The sequence below is a fragment of the Kogia breviceps genome, chromosome 1 (assembly GCF_026419965.1).
Source record: "Kogia breviceps isolate mKogBre1 chromosome 1, mKogBre1 haplotype 1, whole genome shotgun sequence".
Taxonomy (NCBI): domain Eukaryota; kingdom Metazoa; phylum Chordata; class Mammalia; order Artiodactyla; family Physeteridae; genus Kogia; species Kogia breviceps.
Window position 1 is genome coordinate 152,898,857 of NC_081310.1, and position 21,331 is coordinate 152,920,187.

Genomic DNA, 21,331 nt, shown 5'->3' on the forward strand with positions numbered 1-21,331 from the left:
GTGCATCCCATCGGTAAGGTATTTTGGGTCAAGCACCCCATAAATGCATGTTTACTTATATATTCATTATATACATGTATCTCTGTACTTACACTTATATCATAAACATATGAAAATAAAAATGGATATATTAAGTATGAACTGAAGTTCCAATATGCTCTTCCCACACCCCAGTCAATTATCTGGCACGCTCCCTGGGAAGCACAAATCTATTCAGATAGAACCGAGGTAAGCCATACCACCTCCTTGCTTGGGACTGTGGGAAGGGCATAGCCTTGGGAATCAGCCAGACCTGAGTTCTAATTCTAGCTTCCCCAGTTCATGGCTGGGAGATTTTGGATAAGTGATGTAATTGATTGGGCCTTAGTTTGCTTGTCTGTAAAATGAGGTATAATACTTTGAGCCAGACCTTGTCCTGGGTGCTATGGATTTAGAGGTAGGGTAAAGTCCTCTTTGTTAAGAGTTCAATCCAGACAGAATCTCCCAAGATCTGTGACAACTAACTTCAGATAACTTGGGAATCTGGTTGAATATGCTGATTCCTGAGCCTCACTCCAAACATAAAATCAAAATCTTTTGGAATGGAACCAGGGAGTCTGGGTTTTACACAATCTCTAGTGATTTATATGTACATACAAGTGAAAGAGATAATCAGAAGTAAATAGATGTAGGGACATAGTGTTATGTAGTGTAAAGTAATGAGAAGTGCTACAAAGAGGGTTAAACTCTAAAGGATTTGGGAACCCAGTGGAGGAGTACCTGTTTCAGGCTGGGCAGCTTCCTGGAAAAAGTGATGCCAGGGGGCTTCCCTGGTGGCGCAGTGGTTGGGAGTCCGCCTGCCGATGCAGGGGACGTGGGTTCGTGCCCTGGTCCGGGAAGATCCCACATGCCGCGGAGCGGCTGGGCTCAAGTAAATAAAATAAAACCCAATTATTCTTATTTTTTTTTAAAAAGTGATGCCAGGCATTGCTCTTATCTATTCCAGGCAATTCTCACTCAGGGTCAGGCTTTGGCTTGGACCCTGCCCCCTATCTAAGCATTTATTTGGCTCTGCCCTAGCCCTCTGAGTCTTCATTCTCTTTCCAACTTCCCTTACCATCCCTGGCATGTGTGCAGTGACAGGTGTCAACTGGACTAGCAGAATTCCTGTCCTGCCAGCTGCAGCAGGCTTGGAGTGATGACAGAGGTGATGAAGGCTCCTTCTGAAGGCCATGTCCATTGCTGTTCTGCTGAAAGCCTTGGGCTACACTAAAGAATTTAATGTTGGGTTAACCCTAACCCTAACCCTACCTCATTCCAAAATAGGACTTGCAGTGTCTTCAATAGATATAAACAATACAAGTCAAAAGATGAGATAAATGAGCAAAGATGGACAAAGAAACAATCATAGTAGGAAAATAAGATGAGGACAGTGGTAGAATCAGTAAGCAAACTATTGATATTTAACATGTGATCTGTCACAGCTGCTACATGTGGCAATAAGTTTGGCTTTGAGTTTCTTAGTTGCCAGTGCAAACAGGGAAACAAATACTAGTTTTATAATATTCATGCTGTTTGAATAAGTTGAACTGGCTGCCAAGAAGAAGCATAACTTTTCTTAGAGCTGTCGTGAAGATGTAAAGCATCCAGTGTATGATGGAGTGAATGTTAACCTCAACACCTTTGCAGTAATTGGTAATCATATAATTCTTTAAGAGTCTTTCAATGTGTAATATTTAGTTAATCAAAATAGTTTACCCGAACGCACTTTGAGGGTCATCTGTTCTACCTGACAAGAGAGATGGCAGGTTTTCTCCCAGTCTCCCACTACAGCGACATTCTTTGTCAGCTCTGCCCTCTCCCCCCAAAAACCCTATCCAACCACACTTGGATGTTCCCAAATAATCTGGCACAAGCTCCACCTGAAAACTTTGTTCAGTCTGCTCCTACTTTCTCAAATGTCTTCTTTATGAAGTCATTGAAATCACACCATGCTTTCAAGATCCAGTTCAGATCTCACTTTCTCAGGAAGCCTTCTCTGATCCAACCAGTTAGATTTACATTCTTCCCCACCATGCTTCTATATTACTCTGCTGGGATTTCCATTTTAACATTTATTATAATCCACCTGGAGCCAAAGCATAAATGGGCATATCCATTAAATATGTCTGTCCCATTCCCTTTATTCTGTCTCCTGAACCCAAAGGGAAATGGAGCAAAGGTCTCCTGGAACCAGATTCTGGAAGCCATGCAAGAGACCTCCATTGGGCATTTTCAGGTTGGGGGAGTCCTGAGATGAGGAAGACCTAGTTATTGTCCACAAGCCACTGCAACAGCCCAATAACCATGGGCCTTTCAAGGGCAGGGGATGTTCACACCTTTACACCCTGATGTTGATATGAACTTGAAGCAACCTAATCAAATAACACAAAGTGACAGGTCACTTAAAACACTCATCTTAGCTTCCAAGTCCTCTGCTAAATCAGATATGTTATCTCTTAATTCTCACAACGCTGAGATAGTCATTATTAACTCCATTCTACAGATAAAGAAGCTCACATTTTTTTTTTAAAGTTATTTATTTATTTATTTTTTGCGGTAAGTGGGCCTCTTACTGCCGTGGCCTCTCCCGTTGCGGAGCACAGGCTCCGGATGCGCAGGCTCAGCGGCCATGGCTCACGGGCTCAGCCGCTCCGCGGCATGTGGGATCTTCCCAGACCGGGGCACGAACCCCTTGTCCCCTGCCTTGGCAGGCGGACTCCCAACCACTGTGCCACCAGGGAAGCCCCAAGCTCACATTTTTAAAAATCCTATTAAGTTTTAATTTCTTCAAGTGAAAAACTGGTTAGATACTACTTACCTTGCAAGGTTGTTAAGAATAACAAAGAAATGGCATATATAAAATGTCTTATCACAGTACATGACCTAGAGAAGTTGCTTCAGAATTATGGGTTTCGCTCCCCAGGAGATAACATTTTATTAAATTTATACTATTTATCGAGCACTGCCCAAAGTACCTTAAATATTTAACTCATTTTCTTTCCTGGACAACCCTATGCAATAGGTACTAATTATTATTGCCATTTGGGAGATGAAACAGAGATCAGTAACTTGCCCAAGGTAAACAGATAAATGGAGGTGGATTGGGATTGGAACCCACATAGTCTGGCTCCACCCTGAGTTTTTGAACATTCAACAGTTTTGCCACTTATTAAAGCTGCAATCCAACATAACAAGTGTTAAAGATATGTTCCCATTATTTCATTCTTTTTTATGACTGAGTATACCACATCTTCTCTTTCTGTCGTTGTGGAATTTTTTTTCCCATCTTTATTGGAGTATAATTGCTTTACAATGTTGTGTTAGTTTCTGCTGTACAACGAAGTGAATCAGCTATATGTATACATATATCCCCATGTCTCCTCCCTCTTGCATCTCCCTCCCACCCTCCCTATCCCACCCCTCTAGGTGGTCACAAAGCACCAAGCTGATCTCCCTGTGCTATGCAGCAGCTTCCCACTAACTATCTATTCTACATTTGGTAGCACCACATCTTCTTTATCCATTCATCTGTCGATGGACACTTAGGTTGCTTCCATGTCTTGACCATTATAAATAGTGCTGCTCTGAACACTGAGGTGCATGTATCTTTTCAAATTAGAGTTTCCTCCAGAATATGCCCAGGAGTGGGATTCCTGGATCATGTGGTAACTCTATTTTTAGTTTTTTAAAGAACCTCACAGGGAACTATATTAAATATTTGTAATAACCTATAATGGACAAGAATCTGGAAAATAATATATATCTCTCTCTCAATATCAGTTTTATCTATGTATCTATCTCTCTCTATATATATATGAATCATTTTGCTGTACACTAGAAACTAACACAAAATTGTAAATCAACTACAATTTTAAAAATTAAAAAAATTTTAAATTAAAAAATTATGTGCTCCCAGTGCATTCAGGAGAGATAAACTAGAAGGAAAGGCTTCATGTGAAAGATGAGGTCTGAGCATAATCTGGAGATTTGAGTGGGTGCTAATCAAGCAAGCACTGGGGAACAGTACCTCAGATGAAGGGAACAGCATATGCAAAATTATAGAGACAGGAGACAATGTATACATGAGCCTCTAGCAGGACATGCCACTGGAGCTCTTAGTTTTTAACGTCAATATTTACAATGTCGGCATTTCACTTGCTTCTCATGCTTTCTGCTGCATTCCTGGTTTCTGGCCCTCTTGGAACCTTCATGGATTGTGCTTTGCTCCTCAGCTGTCCTTGACCCACTCTTCACTAGCCCTGCAGCTGCTTACCTCCCCAGAACAATCTCTGCCATACGGCTATTTCTGTGCAAAGCCTCTGCTGGCTGGTTGTATTACCAGGTCATTCAGGCAGGACTCTTGCTAACCATTGCTCTCTGGCTGGGTGTCTACCAGAAGGCTTTTAGCACTGTGGACACACCACAAAGACTTGTTGACTGTCTCACTTCTTTTGATGTGCACGTTGCCATCTGTAGCTTTTCTGCCCCGTGCATACCACTGTGTTTTTTGTCTTAGTTATTCAACACTAGAACAGGCTAGGCATGTCCTTGGTGCTACGTATACAGCAATAAGTGAAGCAGACAAAAATCTCTCCTCAACTCTCCTTTTAGAGAGGAAGGAATGGCAACAAACAAACAAAAATGAATATAGGATGTAAGTCATATTGAGAAAACATGGCTTGAGGATATAGAGAATGAGGAGAGTGGAGGTGCTCAGGAACAGCCTCTCTGGACAATTTGGATCAATGGCTCCAAAAGCCATTGTGGTCTCTCTAGTTCTAGAATAGACAGAGGGTGAAAAACATGCTTTCCGTACCTGCTCCCCCCACCCCCATCAACACACACACACATTGCCACCCCATGAAACAAGAAAATCTGAAAATGAATTTTGCCATGACTGGCCTTGTGATTGAAGCCAATTATTCAGTTTCTCCATACCTGTGTGAGAAGTTGCATCAAAGGCACAAAAGGCAAGTAAAATTCATTAATTCAACACATTTCTTCTGAGTACCTACTGTACACCAGGAACCCTGCTGGCCTGGGAGTTCAGTGAATAAGGTAGTCATTGCCCCCAAGCGGCTCACTGTCTAGGGGAAAAGGTGAGGAACAATGGAAAATTATAACGCCGAATCTCAATTGTTCAGAAGAGGCACCTTAACCAGCAGCAGGTGGTCGGTGGGGAGCTTTCCAAAGAACATGATCCTTGAGCATCGAGTGATAGCTGTAAAGTGCTTTGATAACGAGTAGGAGAAGTAATTTGAGTCCTCACTTAGCTTTAAGTCTTTCTCATCATCATTTACCCCCCATCACCAACATGTGCACACTTAATGTTCTGGGCAAAGCACGGAATTTCACTCCTTAGAACAGTATATACATCTAGCATGCCAGCTTTTGTTTTTGTTGTACCATCTACCTAGAATGTGTTCTTCCTATGTGTAGCTACCAAGTCCTGTCCATCACAGCTAACTTTGCACTTTCCAGAAGCCATACCCTCTCTGCCCTGGTTGCAAATAACCTTTCTCTTCTAAGCTTGAAGTGCAGTCTGTATCATGATTATGGCACATTCTTTCTGAAACTGGATTTATATTTTCCATGACTTTTTTACTAGATGGTAAGTGCCTCAAAGATGGACCTGTGTTTCCTTCACCGCTGTATCCTAAGACCATGCACAGTACCTGACACACGGTAAGTATTTAACACGTATTCTTTCTCTCAAATTTAATTGAGTTGAATGGAACTAAAACATGTTAGGGGTTGAATTAAAATTTCCCTTCATCCACTTGCCACTTAAGATGCTATGAATGGATATTTTAAGAATTAATTTTTATAGAATTTATATAGATGAGTAATTTTTCCAGAAGTTCATATTGCATCAGGCAGCTGGGTAGTTTTCCCATGGTCAAAGATGGTTAAGTCCTATCTGATGAAATTCCATGTCAACTCTCTAGTAGTATATCATTTATCTACTGGTAGAACTTGGGTAAATTAGGGGGCTGTCAGCTGCTTGAGTCTACAGGGTTTAGATTAGATCCTAACATCTGGCAAGATAGAAGACATTAAAGGACTCAGCCATGAGTGATGAAGAGAAAGAAGGAAGACTGAACGATATGGGAAATAAACCACCAGTTACAAAGGATCTAGGGAGCTATGGTCATAGGCTCCACTGTCACCAAGATGTACTGTCAGGGCTCAAACAACCATGAGCTCAAAGAGGGCTCTCTGAGTGGCTGGCTGAGGGCCAGTCCCGCCCCCAAGGAGTCCTTCTGAGCAGATGTTACTGAATATCCATTGATTACTTCACCCTGGGGCATTCCTGAGATGTCTTATCTTGAGCCTTTCTTAGACTGACCACCTTGAGGGAAAATGAGGCAGTTCAACACAAAGAATTGTACTTATTATGGCTTCTACCTATTGGCGTATCTCATTACTCCAAACAATCCTCCTCCGTATCAGACTCAAACTGTGGGTGCTCTCCTGCATTTGGAGAGCTGGCCCATGCAGCCAGCAGTTGGGTCATGTAAAATTTACGCTGCCAGTGCCGGTTCTCTTGTGGTTTTCCAGGGTGAATGGGGGGAAGGATTATGTGAATTAGCCTCTCCATCACTGTGCAGGATTTATTTATACTCTGCTTGGCTATTTTCTCCTCTTATGACTGCTGCCATCTCTCCTGGGGCTTTCTAAGGCTGCTTCAGTAAGTTATATTTTTTATTTTGATTTTCCTTGGCTTGCTGAGGATTTGCAGAAACAAAAAAACAAATGGAAACAAAATGCACAAACTCATTGGAGTACAGGGGGTTGCTGAAAGCAGGAGCAGGAAAGCTGATGTCCAAGATGAAGGTTTTGGACTCAGGCATTTCAGCCTGCTCTGTTCGCTAGCTGATGTCCTGACAGTATCTGGTAGTTTAGCCAGACTCAAGCCATGACTTCTGCCTAATTACCAAGCTAATGACTTCTTTCTTTGCTTACTGGGGAGTTTTACAATACATCCTTGTTCAGTACCCACTCCTTCATTCAACGAGCACTTCCTGAGAGGCAGCAGCAGACCGGAACCTTGGCTTTGAGTCTACGCTTTACCATCACCTCATTGACCAATCTTAGGCAGGACACTCTACCTTTCTGGGCCTCAGTTTCACCAATCTCAAGTGTAAATTTTAAAATGTGATCTCAGTGAGGGCAGAAAATGTCTGCTTGTTTATTTTTACATCCCTAGTGCCAAGCACGGAGCCTGACACATATTTGGTTCTCAGAATATTTGTCGAATAAACAGATTGTAGAGTGCATTAGGTTAAACTGAATGATCTCTACTATTCCAACATGGTCCGTCAATTTTTCATGTCTTCACTTGAGAATTTCCTCCACCTCTTGACCCTATTAATAACTAAGCTGTGAGGTTTCTAGAATCTATGCAGAGAGCACCTATCACAGGTAATACTCCAACTCCATAACTCTAAGGCGCCTTTTCTCTGAATTTCCACAGCACCCACACTAAACTCTATCTAAACATTCATTATACCATCTTATCCTCTTGTCTTTTTACTTGTCCTTGCCCATCACTAGTTATGAACACATTGAGGGCAGGTTCTTTTTTATTTCTGTATCCTCAGTGCTCAGCACAGCCTCTCTGTATTAAGTGGAATTGATGAATTATTATTTTAATCCTCATTGTAAGGCCTCAGAGGCTCTAATAATATTTTTAAAGTTTTGAGTCAAATTTCACTATTGTGTACATCACTTTCTGGTTTCTTTGTGCATTTCTCCATCTTTTCTTCTCATCATTACAGTACAGTGGTTAAGAACATGGGTTCTGGATTTAGATTTCCTGGCTTGGACTCTTGCCTCTGCATTTCCTAGCTATGTGACCGTGGGAAGTTAATAACTTCTCTATGTCCCAGGTTCCCCATGTGAAAAGTGAGAGAATACTACTACGTATCTCATATAACAGTTATGAGCATTAAAAGAGCACATGCCACATAGTAAACACTCTATATATATTAGTTAATATTATTGCTGTTGTTGCTACTGATCACATTTTAAACACCATTATAGGTGCTGTGAACAAGAAAGAAAACTATCCTGTTCTCATGGAGCTTAAATTATCGTGAATCAATCCCTTCTGATTTACGTATGAAAGACAGCTCTTTAAGTTTTAGCACCCACTTACACCTTAGTATAAATCAGATAGTGGATCTTCCCTGGAGAGGAACTTTTAATTGTAGTAGGGAGATACATGTGACCATAGAGCACCTGTCTTAAAGGTAAGAAAGAGAAAAAGAAGAGGAAGCTGTGTGATTCAGGAAATAAACCACCAGTTACATAATTTCACAGTGCCTCCCCCTGCCTCAGGCCATGGTCAGCAAGTTAATTTATTGGTTTTTGTGAGAGGCCACAAGGCATGTCCCATCAATTTTTTGTTTGTTTGTTTTCGATGACTGCGGAATGACTCAGACTATTAGCCTTGTATGATTACAGCATCTGTATTATGATGTTGAGGACATGTTGCTGCTACAATTTATTCCCTTTATTTTGTTCGCTTTGTCTCACTCAGCATATTGCTCAGTGGCTGCTGGTGAGAACACTGGTGAGGGACAATTTCCCTTTCTCTCTCCTCTCCTGATATTCCTTCTCCTTGCCCTTCTGCCTTTGTTGATGTCTTGTTTAAAAGAAGATTTGTGGATTTCCTGGTTTCCTCTGCTTTGGCTGACCCTCGGGTCTGCAGCTGTCAGCAATGCGGCACCTCTCCATGGTGCTGAAAACAAGCACGTGGTTCTAGCTCTGCAGCAGCAGCTAAGGGAGCCTGTAGTATCATAACAGGCAGCAGCAGGCAGTGGCCTGAGAAAGTATCCTGTCTTGTCCCTTTTATTTCAACAAAGAGAAATGAAGAGACACAGAAATGAAGAGTCATTTCCCTAAAAAATTGTATACATCTCACATGAGATCAGAATACAGCTTTTCTGGAGACATATTCAGAGCTTCAGAGACAAGCTAAGAAAATTCTTTAGTGTCCTTTGCCCTTATTGTTCTCATCTGTAAAATAGGGGAATACTAAAAATCTTAACAAGTACTGTGACATATAGATTAGATAATATGATACTAATTCCAGAGCACACTGCCTATCTCATGCCTACTTCTCTATCTTTATCTCCTGCTGCTTCCTGCCTGACATGTTTTGCTTGAATAACATGGAGTGATTTATGGTCTCTCTTTCCCACACCATGCTGCTTTATGCTTTACTCATACTGTTCCTTCTGCATATGGTGCCCTTACAAGTTCTTCTATGCCTTTAGGACACCTACACTTTGCTCCCAATTCAGATCTGCTGACAGCTCCCTCGGAAAGCCTCCTCTGCCCTTCCTTGCCCCTCCTCCAGTGTGGACTAGGTGTCCCTTCCAGGTGCTCTTATGTCACTCTCTGCATATCATTTTACATATCTCCCTATCAAGACACCTACCACATGATCATGAAATTGTGGTGTCTCTGATTTACTAGATTACAAGCTCTTTGAAAGAAGGGCCATATGTCACCATCTCTAGGACAATACATATCACCAAGTGGGTGCTCAGTGTTTGTTGTTTTGAAGTGAACGTGATAGAGACTTAAATCATGTAAGTTTCTTTCTCATTTCCAGTCCAGTGCTCTCTTCTCATATTGTGCTGTCTCTAGCTTGTTGGAAAGTTTTTGTGTTGGCTACCACTGTGAATACCTTCATTTGCTAATGCCACATACTTGTAGGGTTTACTCGGTTTGCTCTGGGCCATCCTTGAGTGTGCTGGATTCATATTGTCTTTGGCATAGAGTGTCTCCGAACCAGAGAAGTCACATAAGCCATGAATTAGATCCAGAGGGGAGAGGGCACCTGCCTCCATGAATTAGCTACAAAATTATCCTGGTCTGGCTTCCAAGAATCCTTAGCAAATTCTAAATCATCATAAGACTTCTATTTAATATCCATTGGCAAGAACAGCTGCTCTTATTTTAGGAAAATTAATTGCCTTTCAAATTGTTCTAGAAGCCTAAATCCATTTTGATAATTCAGTAGGAATAAACATTCACTTTTAATTTGGGGCCCATGAAAGCCCAGACTCTAATGACTTCCTTTGGACTTTGAAGTCATGTGTCATCTGACATCATCAGTGACCTCATTAGAGATCACATGGTTATTATGGAAATGATTAGAATCTAAATCATGACACTGAAATTCTATTTCTTCTCTGATAATTTACTATGATGACCTTGAGCAAGATATTTCACATTTTTTAGCCTCTGTTCAGTCATCTGTAAAATGGCAATAATTGCAACAATTCTGTTGCCTTTATTAAAGATCCTAAGGGGATGCACTAAATTGATGCAAGAGTGCTTCGAAAAGTATAAAATTCTATACAAATCCAGACATAATAACAAAGGTGATACCTAGAAAAAGTAGGAACCAGCAGTTGAAAAGAGAAAGGGAAGGAAAAGTGGATGGCAAAAGCTAAGGTGATGTTTTTCAATGCAGATTTAAGAAAGGGGAAGAAAGCCTGGAAATAGTAGCTAATGTTTACCAAGCACTTATTACATTCTGGGTGCTCTACTAAGTGATGAACTTTTCACAAGAACCCTAAAGGTAGAGATTTTATTATCCTATTATATGGATAAGGAATAGAGACATAAGAACTTTAGCCTAAACATATATGCTAAAAAAGGGTAAAGCTAGGAATCAAATTTAAACAGTGTGACTCCAGGGTCTATACACATAACCAGCCAGCCTGGAAAGTTCTCCATCTCATGATGCTACTGTGCTGATGTCCTTCCGGTTGGTAAAGAGATCCAGACAGAAACTTCAGATGAGCTGGAAGAGATTTATTTTTAAACACATTTATGTTATTTGGAGTATAAGGCACCAAGAAATTTCAAGGGCGTAAGTAGAGGTCACTAAATTTGTTCTCAGCACACTCCCTCTCTTCCATCCCACACAATTTGTCAGTTTGAGTCTGGTCAACAAATATTTTGTCTTTGTGTGTGCCAGATGCTATTCAAGGTATTGAGACCACTGAGATGATTAAAAGACCCTCTCTCTCTCTTTTTTAAAAATTTGTATCAGGGTATAGTTGATTTACAATGTTGTGTTAGTTTCAGGTGTACAGCAATGTGAATCAGTTTTACGTATACATATATGACTCTTTCTTTTTTTAGATTCTTTTCCCATACAGGCCATTACAAAGTACTAAGTAGAGTTCCCTGTGCTGTACAGCAGGTTCTTATTAGTTATCTATTTTAAAAGACCCCCTCTTTCTGTGGCATATCAAAGCTAGTGGCAAACTTTTTGCTATCCCTTTGAATTTGGGCTGACTTTAGTGACTTGCTTGACTAATAAAATGTGGCAGGTGACATAGTGGGACTTTCAAGTCTAGGTCATAAGAAACCTTGCAGCTCCAGATTGGGCTTCTTGAAGCACTTGCTCTTGGAACCCAGTTGCCATGCTGAGAAAAGCGCCAGGCCCGTGAGTAGATGCTCTGGTTGACAGCCCCTCCGAGTTCCCACCCAGGAGCCAGCATCAGCTGCTATAGTTAAATGAATGAGTCATCTTGAGTGTCCAGCTCAGCGAGTTTTCAGCTGATTCTGGCTTCAGTCACTGATTGTAACCACATGAGAGACCCCCAAGGAAGAACTGCCCAGCTGAGCCCAGTTACCCGTAGACCTGTACAAGATAATAAAAAGGTTAAGTCTGTAAATTTTGAGGTAGTTTGTTATGCAGCACTAGATATCTGGAACATGTCATAAACAAAGTCTCCATCAGAGAAGAGGAGGCAGATGTATGAACAGTTGATTTCAACGTAGGTTATGAATACCACACAGTGTAAGCAGAGGATACTATGGAGTTAGCTTAGACCTCAAGGAATCAGAAAGTGTCCACTCGAGGACTAACTCTGCTGCTTCAGTGTATATGAGGTTGGCCAGGATTCCATCACCTGGATGGATTCCATCATCTCTGTTTCCTTCCCAATAATAAGACTTCATGATTGCATAGACCCCTCACTACTTCTGAGCCTGAGTTTACCCCTCTGTAAAGTAAGAGACAATAAGGAAGCAAGAAACCTAACATAGACTGTGGAGCTGGGATAGAAGGCAAGAAGGATAGGAAAAAATCCACTGGAATTCCACTGAGAGGATTTGGGGTGCACTGAAATGAGCACAGGCTCTGTGGTCAGACGGCCTGGGTTTGAGTTCTGGCTTCATATCTTCCCAGCTGTGTGACTTCACCTCTATGAGCTTCCTCTTCCTCATTTATAAAGTGGTCATAGCTGTGCCATGGGCACAAGGGAAAGCACCTGACAGCCTTATGTATTGCCTTCCTTCTAGGTCTGTGCTTGTTACAGGTCTCTTCTGATGTGGCTTTGTTCAATGGAAGAAGCCAGGCTGGGGGAACTGAAGGAGAGGCAGGGTAGCAGTGTAAACATCAAGAGGCAGGGAGCCATGTGGGTTCACAGCAATGCCAAGCAATATGGAGCCTTGGCAGAGCTATCCAAGGGTGGGCTGGATGGGGTTAACTGAGCCAGGGGGCCAGCTGGCATCTGTGCTGGCACTCCCAAGGAGAGAAAGAAAAGGAGCCTCAGTGTCAAGACAAGAAAGAGAAACAAAACAAAATACCAGCACTTTAGCCAAATTCCCAAGTTCCCATATGGATGGAGAAGGAAATATCCAGCCAGCTCCATGCAGCAGCCACTGGTCAGAAAAGACCTGATGATCAGGCAAGTCTGTGAACACAGCCGGGCAACTTGTCTCTGTTGGATGGCTTGTCAGAGAACAAGATTCTTTATTCAATGTGACAAGAAAAAGGTGCATTTCCCCCCTTTATTATTCATGCTTCCAAACATCTACCCATCCATTCATTCAGCCATCCATCAATTTTGTGCATTTCTATAACTAACATGTATTAAACACCTACACTGAGCCAGACACTATGTATTCGGTAACTGGGACTGTAGACAAATCAGTGAGACAGATAAATAAGCCAACGTGGCCTTTGCCTCAAGGACAAAATCTGCCAAGACTAGATATTGTGGGCAGCTCCAAGGTGAGCTCGAAGATGAAGCTTGAGGGTGGAAAAAGCTAGCATTTCCTGATCGTTTATTGTGAGCCAGATACTGTGATAAGAGGTTTACATGCATCATCTCATTTAATCCTCACAATTTGCCTTTAAGTTTGGCAATGTGATTAGCCCTGTTTTATAGCTGAGGAAACTGATGCTCAGCTCTGAAGGTACTCGCTTAAGGTTGCACAGTAACTATGTGTCAGAGTTCTGATCTGAGCTCATTTAGTGCCGAAGAGGAGAACCTGGATAAAGACAGACAAGGACATAAGCAGGGCCGGGACTCATGTGCCACACAGAGAGTCTTGCTATTGCATGGAAGTGGATGAGTGGTTGGAAGTGGTTGGGTGGTCAGTGTAAGGAGCTGCAGTGGGAAAGGAGGCACGTCCTGCCACCACTGGAACACAAATGGCAGAGTAGCACCCACATTTGAAGGGTCATTCCAAGCTGAGACGACACTAACCCAGACCCACCAGCCTCTTCTCAGTTTGGGGTGAACGCATTTTCTACTCCTGTGCTGAGAACATGCTTATGAAATACAAATCCTCTTCTCCTCTCTGCTTCCTGGCTTTGCCTCTTTTCCCCATATGTGCGCTGGCAGATGGATGGGCTACAAATGCAGCTGAGAATCAGAGCAAGAGGGGAGGGTGCTAGGATTTGGGGGGCGGGGGAGGACTCCTGGGCAACTTTATCAAGCAAGGTTGTATGCCTGGGTATCTGAAGGGATGGAAGGTTTGTTTATTTGTTTTACTACGATTATTTTTACTCCTCCATGTTATTACTCACATGGTGGTTTGGGAAGTAGAAGGCGGAGGGGTGGGTCACCTGAGAATTACTTCCTACGAGCTTCCCAGTGAAGTTGGCTTCTTCTCTGAAAGCGATTTTCCTTGTTTGGAGTCAGTTCACACCTAATATGGAAGGATCGCTTTTAGTCTATACTTGTTGCTATGGCAGCCTCAGAAGTGGCTGCCAGCAGAGCTGGGAGCAGCCATTCGTTCCCTCTTCTCCCAAACTCTTTTGGCATGAGGCTGAACACGAATGGTTTCAAGACTATGCAAGTGTCAGCGGATGGCATGTCTTTTATTTGGGGAGACATCTTTCAAGTGGGCAGAGTGGCAGCTCTTGCTGGTCCTTCAGAGCCTCAGCACTGCTAATTCTAGATCATGCGTGGCTTCTATAGTCTGCTCCCTCCCCCACCCCCCTTTTTAGAACAAAGGCTGAAAATGGCCTTTATAGATATTTTAAATAATTTAGCTAGTTGGATTAAAATGCAATCTTCTGGTTGGTTTTAAAAATAATTTTAAATAAAAGAGTGCTATAAATAAGTGGAAAACTCATTTCCAACGGGAGGAATGCCTCCCACTACAAAAATGAGAGGCGCAGGGAAAGGAAATGGTGTGAAACACGGTAACACCTTTTATGAGGGAGTTGGTACGGTGGTGAGGACGGCAGGTGGAAGATTGGTGACTGAGATTTACTTGGTCCTTGTCCTTAAGAAGTTTATAATCCAGTGGGTAAGAGACATGTTGGGTAAGTAATTACCAGTGTGACGAATATTGCAAAGTGGGCGAGTATGGGATGCAGCGGAAAAGTGAGATGGGCATCTTACTCCCACGTGAGGCAGTCAGGCAAGGCTTTTCCAAGAAAGAGGATTAAGATAAAAGGTGAATCGTGGTAAGTGGATCTAGGGGTCGGCATATAAGAAGATTCTGAGGGGAGATAGTATGTTAGGAGGAATTAAATCTCAGTGTAGCTGTAACACAGAGCGAAAGGGAAAGATTATGAGCTATGAAGATGATGATATTGATGGCAGTGATGATGGTAACAATTAAAAAGCATTTATAATGCATTATTCTAAGTGATTTACATATATTAACTTATTTAATCTTCATGACAACCTTTTAAAGTATGTACTATTATTATATCCATTTTACAAATGAGGAAACCGAGGAAGAGAGAAGTTATATAACCTGCCCGAGATTACAGAGCGATCATGTAAGCAGTCTGGATCTAGAGTCGATGCCAAATGAACAGGGACCTGCCACAGTAAAGAGTTTGGAGTTTTATCCTCTGAAGCCACAAAATGTGAGGCCACTAAAAGGTATTAAATAGGATAGGGACATCTGTGCTGTAGAAAAAAGTCGCTTTGGATGCAGGAAGTAGAATGGATTAGAGGAAAGGGGAGTGGAGGCAAGGACACCAGTTAGGAGGTGGGTGCAAGTGCTCAGGATGACTTGGATTGGGGGGGGCTGTCGGTGGAGATGGAGAGAAACCGGTGGATCAAAGAGTTACTGAGGAAGTAGAATCTATAGACCTTGAGGGCTGTCTAGATGAGAGGGAAGTCAAGGACGAATGCCAGATTTCAGGCTTTATAACCTGGGTGAAGTGTCAGATGGACTTCGATGCCAGTCCCTGGAATTGGGTGGGGCCTCCCCACAGGACAACCAGGGTCAATGGACGCTGGGCAGGCAAAGATAACAGATGCTCATGTCAAAAGTCAGAAATAAAATATCTGTCTCCTTCCTTCGCCCCTCTCCAACTCCCTTCCATGGTGAGGTCCCATCCTACTTATATCAAGTTATGGTCCTTTGTACCTGATAATGATTTAGTCAGTGGATTGACCTCCCCGCTCACCTGCCTCACCTTGCCTTCCTTCCCAAACAAATGGGCTGTGCCCATTTCACCACTAATGGAATGTCCTGCTCATCTCTGCCAACCCCCATTTATTCATAAGGACATGGCCCATCCTACCTCCCCTTGTAGACCTTATGGATTTCTCCTCTTAGAGCCTCTTTGGCTCTAACAGTCTCTGGTCCCCACAGTAAGACCACCTCACAGATTGTCAGATCTCTTTCTTGGTCTTGCTTCTATATCAAAACAGGGAGCTCCTTGACTGCCATCCCCACCTCCTGCCTCAGAAGTTTCATGAATGTTACATCATTTGGAACTTTCATCATTTCCACAAGGTCCAAGGGCAGGCCATCTCCTTCTCTCCTCCTCTCCCTCCTCTTTCACAGATGAGGGGCTGGTACCAAGAGAATCTAAGTCACTTGCCCAATGTGATGTAGCTGGAGAGTGCCATGAAGGATTTAGAAATTCCAAATCCCTTGTCTTACATGTGTAGGCTTTTAAAAAATCTTCTAGAAATTGGGCAGTTGTATTAAGCTTAGCAGTTTGATTGTCTTTATGACAATCCTATGAGGTAGGCATTGCTATTATCCTCATTCTACCTTTGAAGAATCCAAAGCTCAGAATAATGGAATAATTTTTTTAAATAAATAAATAAATAAATTTATTTATTTTTGGCTGCATTGGGTCTTCATTGCTGTGTGCCGGCTTTTTCTAGTTCGGCGGGCGAGGGCTACTCTTCATTGCTGTGCATGGGCTTCTCGTTGCAATGGCTTCTCTTGTTGCAGAGCACGGGCTCTCGGCACATGGACTCAGTAGTTGCGGCACATGGGCTCAGTAGTTGTGGTTCGCGTGCTCTAGAGAGCAGGTCAGTAGTTGTGGCACATGAGCTTAGTTGCTCTGCAGCATGTGGGATCTTCCTGAACCAGGGATAGAACTCGTGTCCCCCGTATTGGCAGGTGGATTCTTAACCACTGTGCCACCAGGGAAGTCCCTAATGGAATAATTTGCCCAAGGTTTCAGGTGGTTAAGCCAGGGCCAGAACACAGGTCTATCCATTGCGAAGTGCATTCTCTTAATTCCCATGCTATGCTACTCCTATTCTTTTTTCTACACAAGGCTGCAGCCATTCTAAGTGCCCAGAAAGAGACAGGAGTTCAGTGAAAGAAGAGAACATGGCATGGCTGGGGAGGTAGAGTGTAGAAGAGAAAAGATGGACACAGGTGGCTCTTCATGAGAAGAGCCTGCATTAGAGGAGGGCAGGCTTCATGCAGACAGAGGCATTTCTCCTCTCTGGAGCTCCCATTGCAGATGCACTTACCTGAAGAAGGCCTCCTGCTCATCCATACACTGGCAGCCTCTGTCTCCTGCTGTTTGTCTCAAGGTAATTCTTTTCTTCCTGGAGCCCCCGCTCAGGGTATACAGATGGTTGGTCCTGATCTCCTGGAGTCATCCCGTTGATGAGGCCAATATAAATGCATGAGGGGGTCCAATTGTAGGTGCTGATTTCTGTGAGAGCTCAGCAGAGCCCATCCACAAAGTCATAGCAAAGGCTCTGACTGATGGGCTGGAAGGAGGCATTTGAAGGTCAAGCCCCTCCAGGAAGCGTTTTCACTACAGTTGCTGGTATAACTCAGGGGCCTGATCTGAGATGACAACGTCTGCCCTTTGGGCAACTAAGTATGAAAGGTGTATATTTACAACCAAGCGATCCTCCATGGGCAGAGTTCTGAGAAGAGAGACTTCCTATAGGCCTTAGAGGTTTCCCTGGAAAAACCTGGTGCAGTGGAAAAGGTGTGGACTTTGGTGCCCTAGACTCAAATCCCAGCTGTGCAACTTTGAGAAAGTATCTCCACCTCTCTGAAAATCAGTTTCCTCATATGCAAATTGGGACAATAATATCCTACTCAAGGATTTGCTCTGAGAATTAGTTTAAATGACTGATATAAAATGTTTTTTACAAGTCATGGAGCAAATTAGATACTCACCTTACAATCCCGTTCTTTCTCCACCCAGGGAGATGGGTCTAACAACCGGTCAGGTGTAGCCCTGACTTTTCGTGTTTATGAGCTATATACTTCTACAGGGAGAGATTTGAAGGAGTCAGGTTTATTAATCTCCATATAACCTGTAGAGTAATTAGAGTGTTTATTCTCGGCTCTTTGGGAAGAAGTAACTATAATTACAAGACCAAATTAAATGGCATTATCTTTTAATGTTTCATACTGTTTGTAAGCTTTCTCTGCCAAGTTCCTTTTAGGAATCTGAGAATTTTCCCCACATCACCTTTCTCTTTCAGTGTCTAAATGCTGAGCCTCCTCAGGCTGCAGGTTGAAATTTCCCTGGTATCTCCTGAGTAGGATGGGCATGTGTTTAAAGGGTCTATTTTGTCACCCATGCGAAGATGGCCACCTGTCCTTCAAAAACCCCTGCTCCCCTTTCACAGTTTAGAATTACCGCTGGGCTTGGTAATTCTAAAGACAGTGGCTGTCTTACCAGGTCCTACAGTTTCTAGCCCCCTCACACATTCAGGAGGGGCTGTGTGATCAGCTGGGATGTAAACAGAGGGCATGTGTGCCCCTAATGACCAAAGGTGGTTCGGCAGGGAGAGTGCTTTCTCCACTATCTTGTCACCCATCTGATGACTTAACAAGGACACCAAGGAGATCTCGGAAACCATGAGGATGGCAGAACATCAGTCAAATTCATCCCTGAATGACTGCATCGAGCACAACCTCCCACTGTCGCTGATCAGGAAAATCTGGTTGGAATTTACATGAGCTGGACACTGAGATTTAGGTTTTATCTGTTAGAGCAGTTTGCTTTACCTCACCGAACACACCGCCTGATTCTGCATCCCTGATAGAAGGTGAAACCATGCTTCTAGTCCTGTCTTGTGGACTAGGAAGACGCATACATGAATACATTTCAAAACAGTGCAGTAAGTGCTACACAAGTCGGAAGACAATGCTGTGGTCACCAAGAGGTAAGAGTGACTGCCCAGAAAATTTGAGCGGGGCCTTCAAAGCCGAATAGGCATTCACCAGGAGGTGAAGGATGAGGGCTGGGGAGATTATTCTAGGCAAAAGGACCAGCAGGAACAAACATATGTGAAAAGCCGGGATGTGTTGAGTCACTGTGAGAAAGTCCTTGTCATGAAGGAGGACACAGTGGATTGAATATATGCCAACAACTACACAAGTGGGCCAGGCTTGGCAGGGGCTGGGAGAGTGGTGTAGAGAATTAAAGTACTCTTGGAGTTCTTAGGGAGAGAGACCACCAGAAGTTACCGTCAAGGGGTCAGGAAGGCTTCATGAAGGAGGGGGTAGGTCTGGAACTGTACCTTACATAATGTTGGCGACACTGGATAGGAGCATCATTTGTTAATTTCTTTGTCTTCCTCTTTTAGACTGTAAGGTCCTTTAGGGCAGGGATCAGGCTGTATTCATCTCTGAATTCCCAGAGTGGTGTCCTACCCTTAGGAGGCACCGACTGAATGAGTGAATGGAAGGAAGGATTGAATTCCGATGCTTCTGAGGTCGACCTTGCCTCCTCCATGTATTGGGCATTTAGCATCAGAGGTAATAGGAACTTCCCAGTGCTTCCTTATCCCCGGATCGTGACTAAGATTACCTCCAGGCAAAGCGATACTAGATTAAGGAATAGGCTTTCAGTCTCTGTACCATTTTCTCCTGTGTTCTACTGGTAGTTAGAGAGTGCCTCCTGTATATAGTGGGTTCCTACAAACTGGGCAGGACACAAAAGTCACCCTCATGAAGTAAGGAGAGTCCATACCACAAGCTGACTATATGTAGCATCCCCCTTCTCCCACCACCAAGTCAGATCTCATGATTTACATGATCTCTAACATTCCTTATTTCCATGATATTTATGAAGTTGACCGTCAGTGAAATGAAAGAAGAAAGCAGCATAGAGAAAATGTCAAGACTTGGATAATTCACACACTAGAGAGCCAGTTCTCAAATCATGGAGACATAACTGTTTTGATGAGTCCAATCCATTTTGTGAGTAATAAGCCTCCTGGTGTCTCCAGGTGAAAGTCCAGGCTCCTTACCAAGACAGACAATCCTTGCTTCTCTCTAGCCTCATCGGCCATCACTTTCTCTACTCAGCTCACACCTGGACTCCCAGGTCCTTAGGCTATTCTCTCACACACTTTATACACCCTGCTTGTTCTCTGTTCTGCAGCTGTCTATCTAGTTCTTTGTGTTGCGATTAAAGTGTCTTCTCTTGTAGTTTTTTCAGAACTTCCCAACTGAATTTTATCCATTCTTGCTTTGTGAAAAGCACTCTGCTAGATAAAGAGAGGAAGGAAGTTTGCATTAGGAAGCAACTGACTTTTATTGTTTTTTAATATTTTAAAAATTTTAGTTGTGACAAAATATACAACATAAAATTTACCATCTTAAACATTTAAAAATATTTTTTAACTTGAAGTATAGTTGACTTATTACATTGTGTTAGTTTCAGGTGTACAACAAAGTGAATCAGTTATATATATATTTTTTCAGAATCTTTTTCATTGTAAGTTATTACAACTATTGAATATAGTTCGCTGTACTATATAGTAAATCCTTGTTGTGTATCTATTTGTATATATAGTGGTGTGTGTCTTTTAATCAAATACTCCTAATTTATCTCTCCCTCATCTTAAACATTTTTAAGTGTACAGTTCAGTAGTGTTAAGTACATTTACATTATTGTGCAACCAATCACCAGATCTTTTCATCTTACAAAATTAAAACTCTATACCCATTAAACAACAACTCACTTCCCTCTCCCCCCAGTCCCTGGCAACCATCATTCTACTTTCTATTTCTATAAATCTGACTACTTTGGATACCTCATGTAGAAGAATAATACAGTATTTACCTTTAGGGACTGCCTTATTTCATTTAGCATAATGTCCTCAAGGTTCATCTGTGTTGTAACATGTGTCAGAATTTCCTTCCTTTCCAAGGCTGAGTAATATTCCATTCTATGTGTATAGCACGTTTTGTATATCTATTCATCAGTCAGTAGACATTTGGCTTTCTTTCACCTTTTGGCTATTATGAGTAATGATGCTAGGAACATAGGTATACAAACATTTCTTTGAGACCCTGATTTCAATTCTATTGGATATACACCCAGAAGTGTTATTATTATATTATATGGTAATTATATTTTTAATTTTTTTGAGGAACTGTCATTCTGTTTTCCCTAGCAGGTAGGCCATGTTACATTCCCTTCAACAGTGCACAAGGGTTCCAATTCCTCTATGTCTTTGCCAACACTTTGTTATTTTCTTTTCTTTTTGTTTGTTTTGCTAGCAGCCATCCTAAAGGGTGTGAGGTGATATCTCATTGTGATTTTAATTTAAATTCCTCTAGTGATCAGCAATGTTGGGCATTTTTTCCTGTGCTTATTGGCCATTTGTATATCTTCTTTAGAGTCCTTTACTCAGTTTTTAATTGGGTCATTTGGGGTTTTTTCTTGTTGTTGATTTGTAGAGTTCTTCATATGTTCTGGATATTGACCCCTTGTCAGATATATGATTTGCAAACTTTTTTTTCCCAAAAGGTTGCTTTTTCACTCTGTCGACTGTGTCCTTTG

The 21,331-nt window shown here is 42.4% G+C and overlaps 1 protein-coding gene across 1 annotated transcript in view; it reads left to right on the forward strand.

Moving 5' to 3' along the window:
* OMA1 (OMA1 zinc metallopeptidase) overlaps window positions 1-21,331 on the forward strand; it is a 295,542-nt gene that overhangs the window by 255,097 nt on the left and 19,114 nt on the right. The window contains exon 9 of the mRNA XM_067006994.1: window positions 5,630-5,706. Coding sequence (XP_066863095.1) covers window positions 5,630-5,706 — 77 coding nt within the window. The remainder of the gene's footprint in view (window positions 1-5,629; window positions 5,707-21,331) is intronic.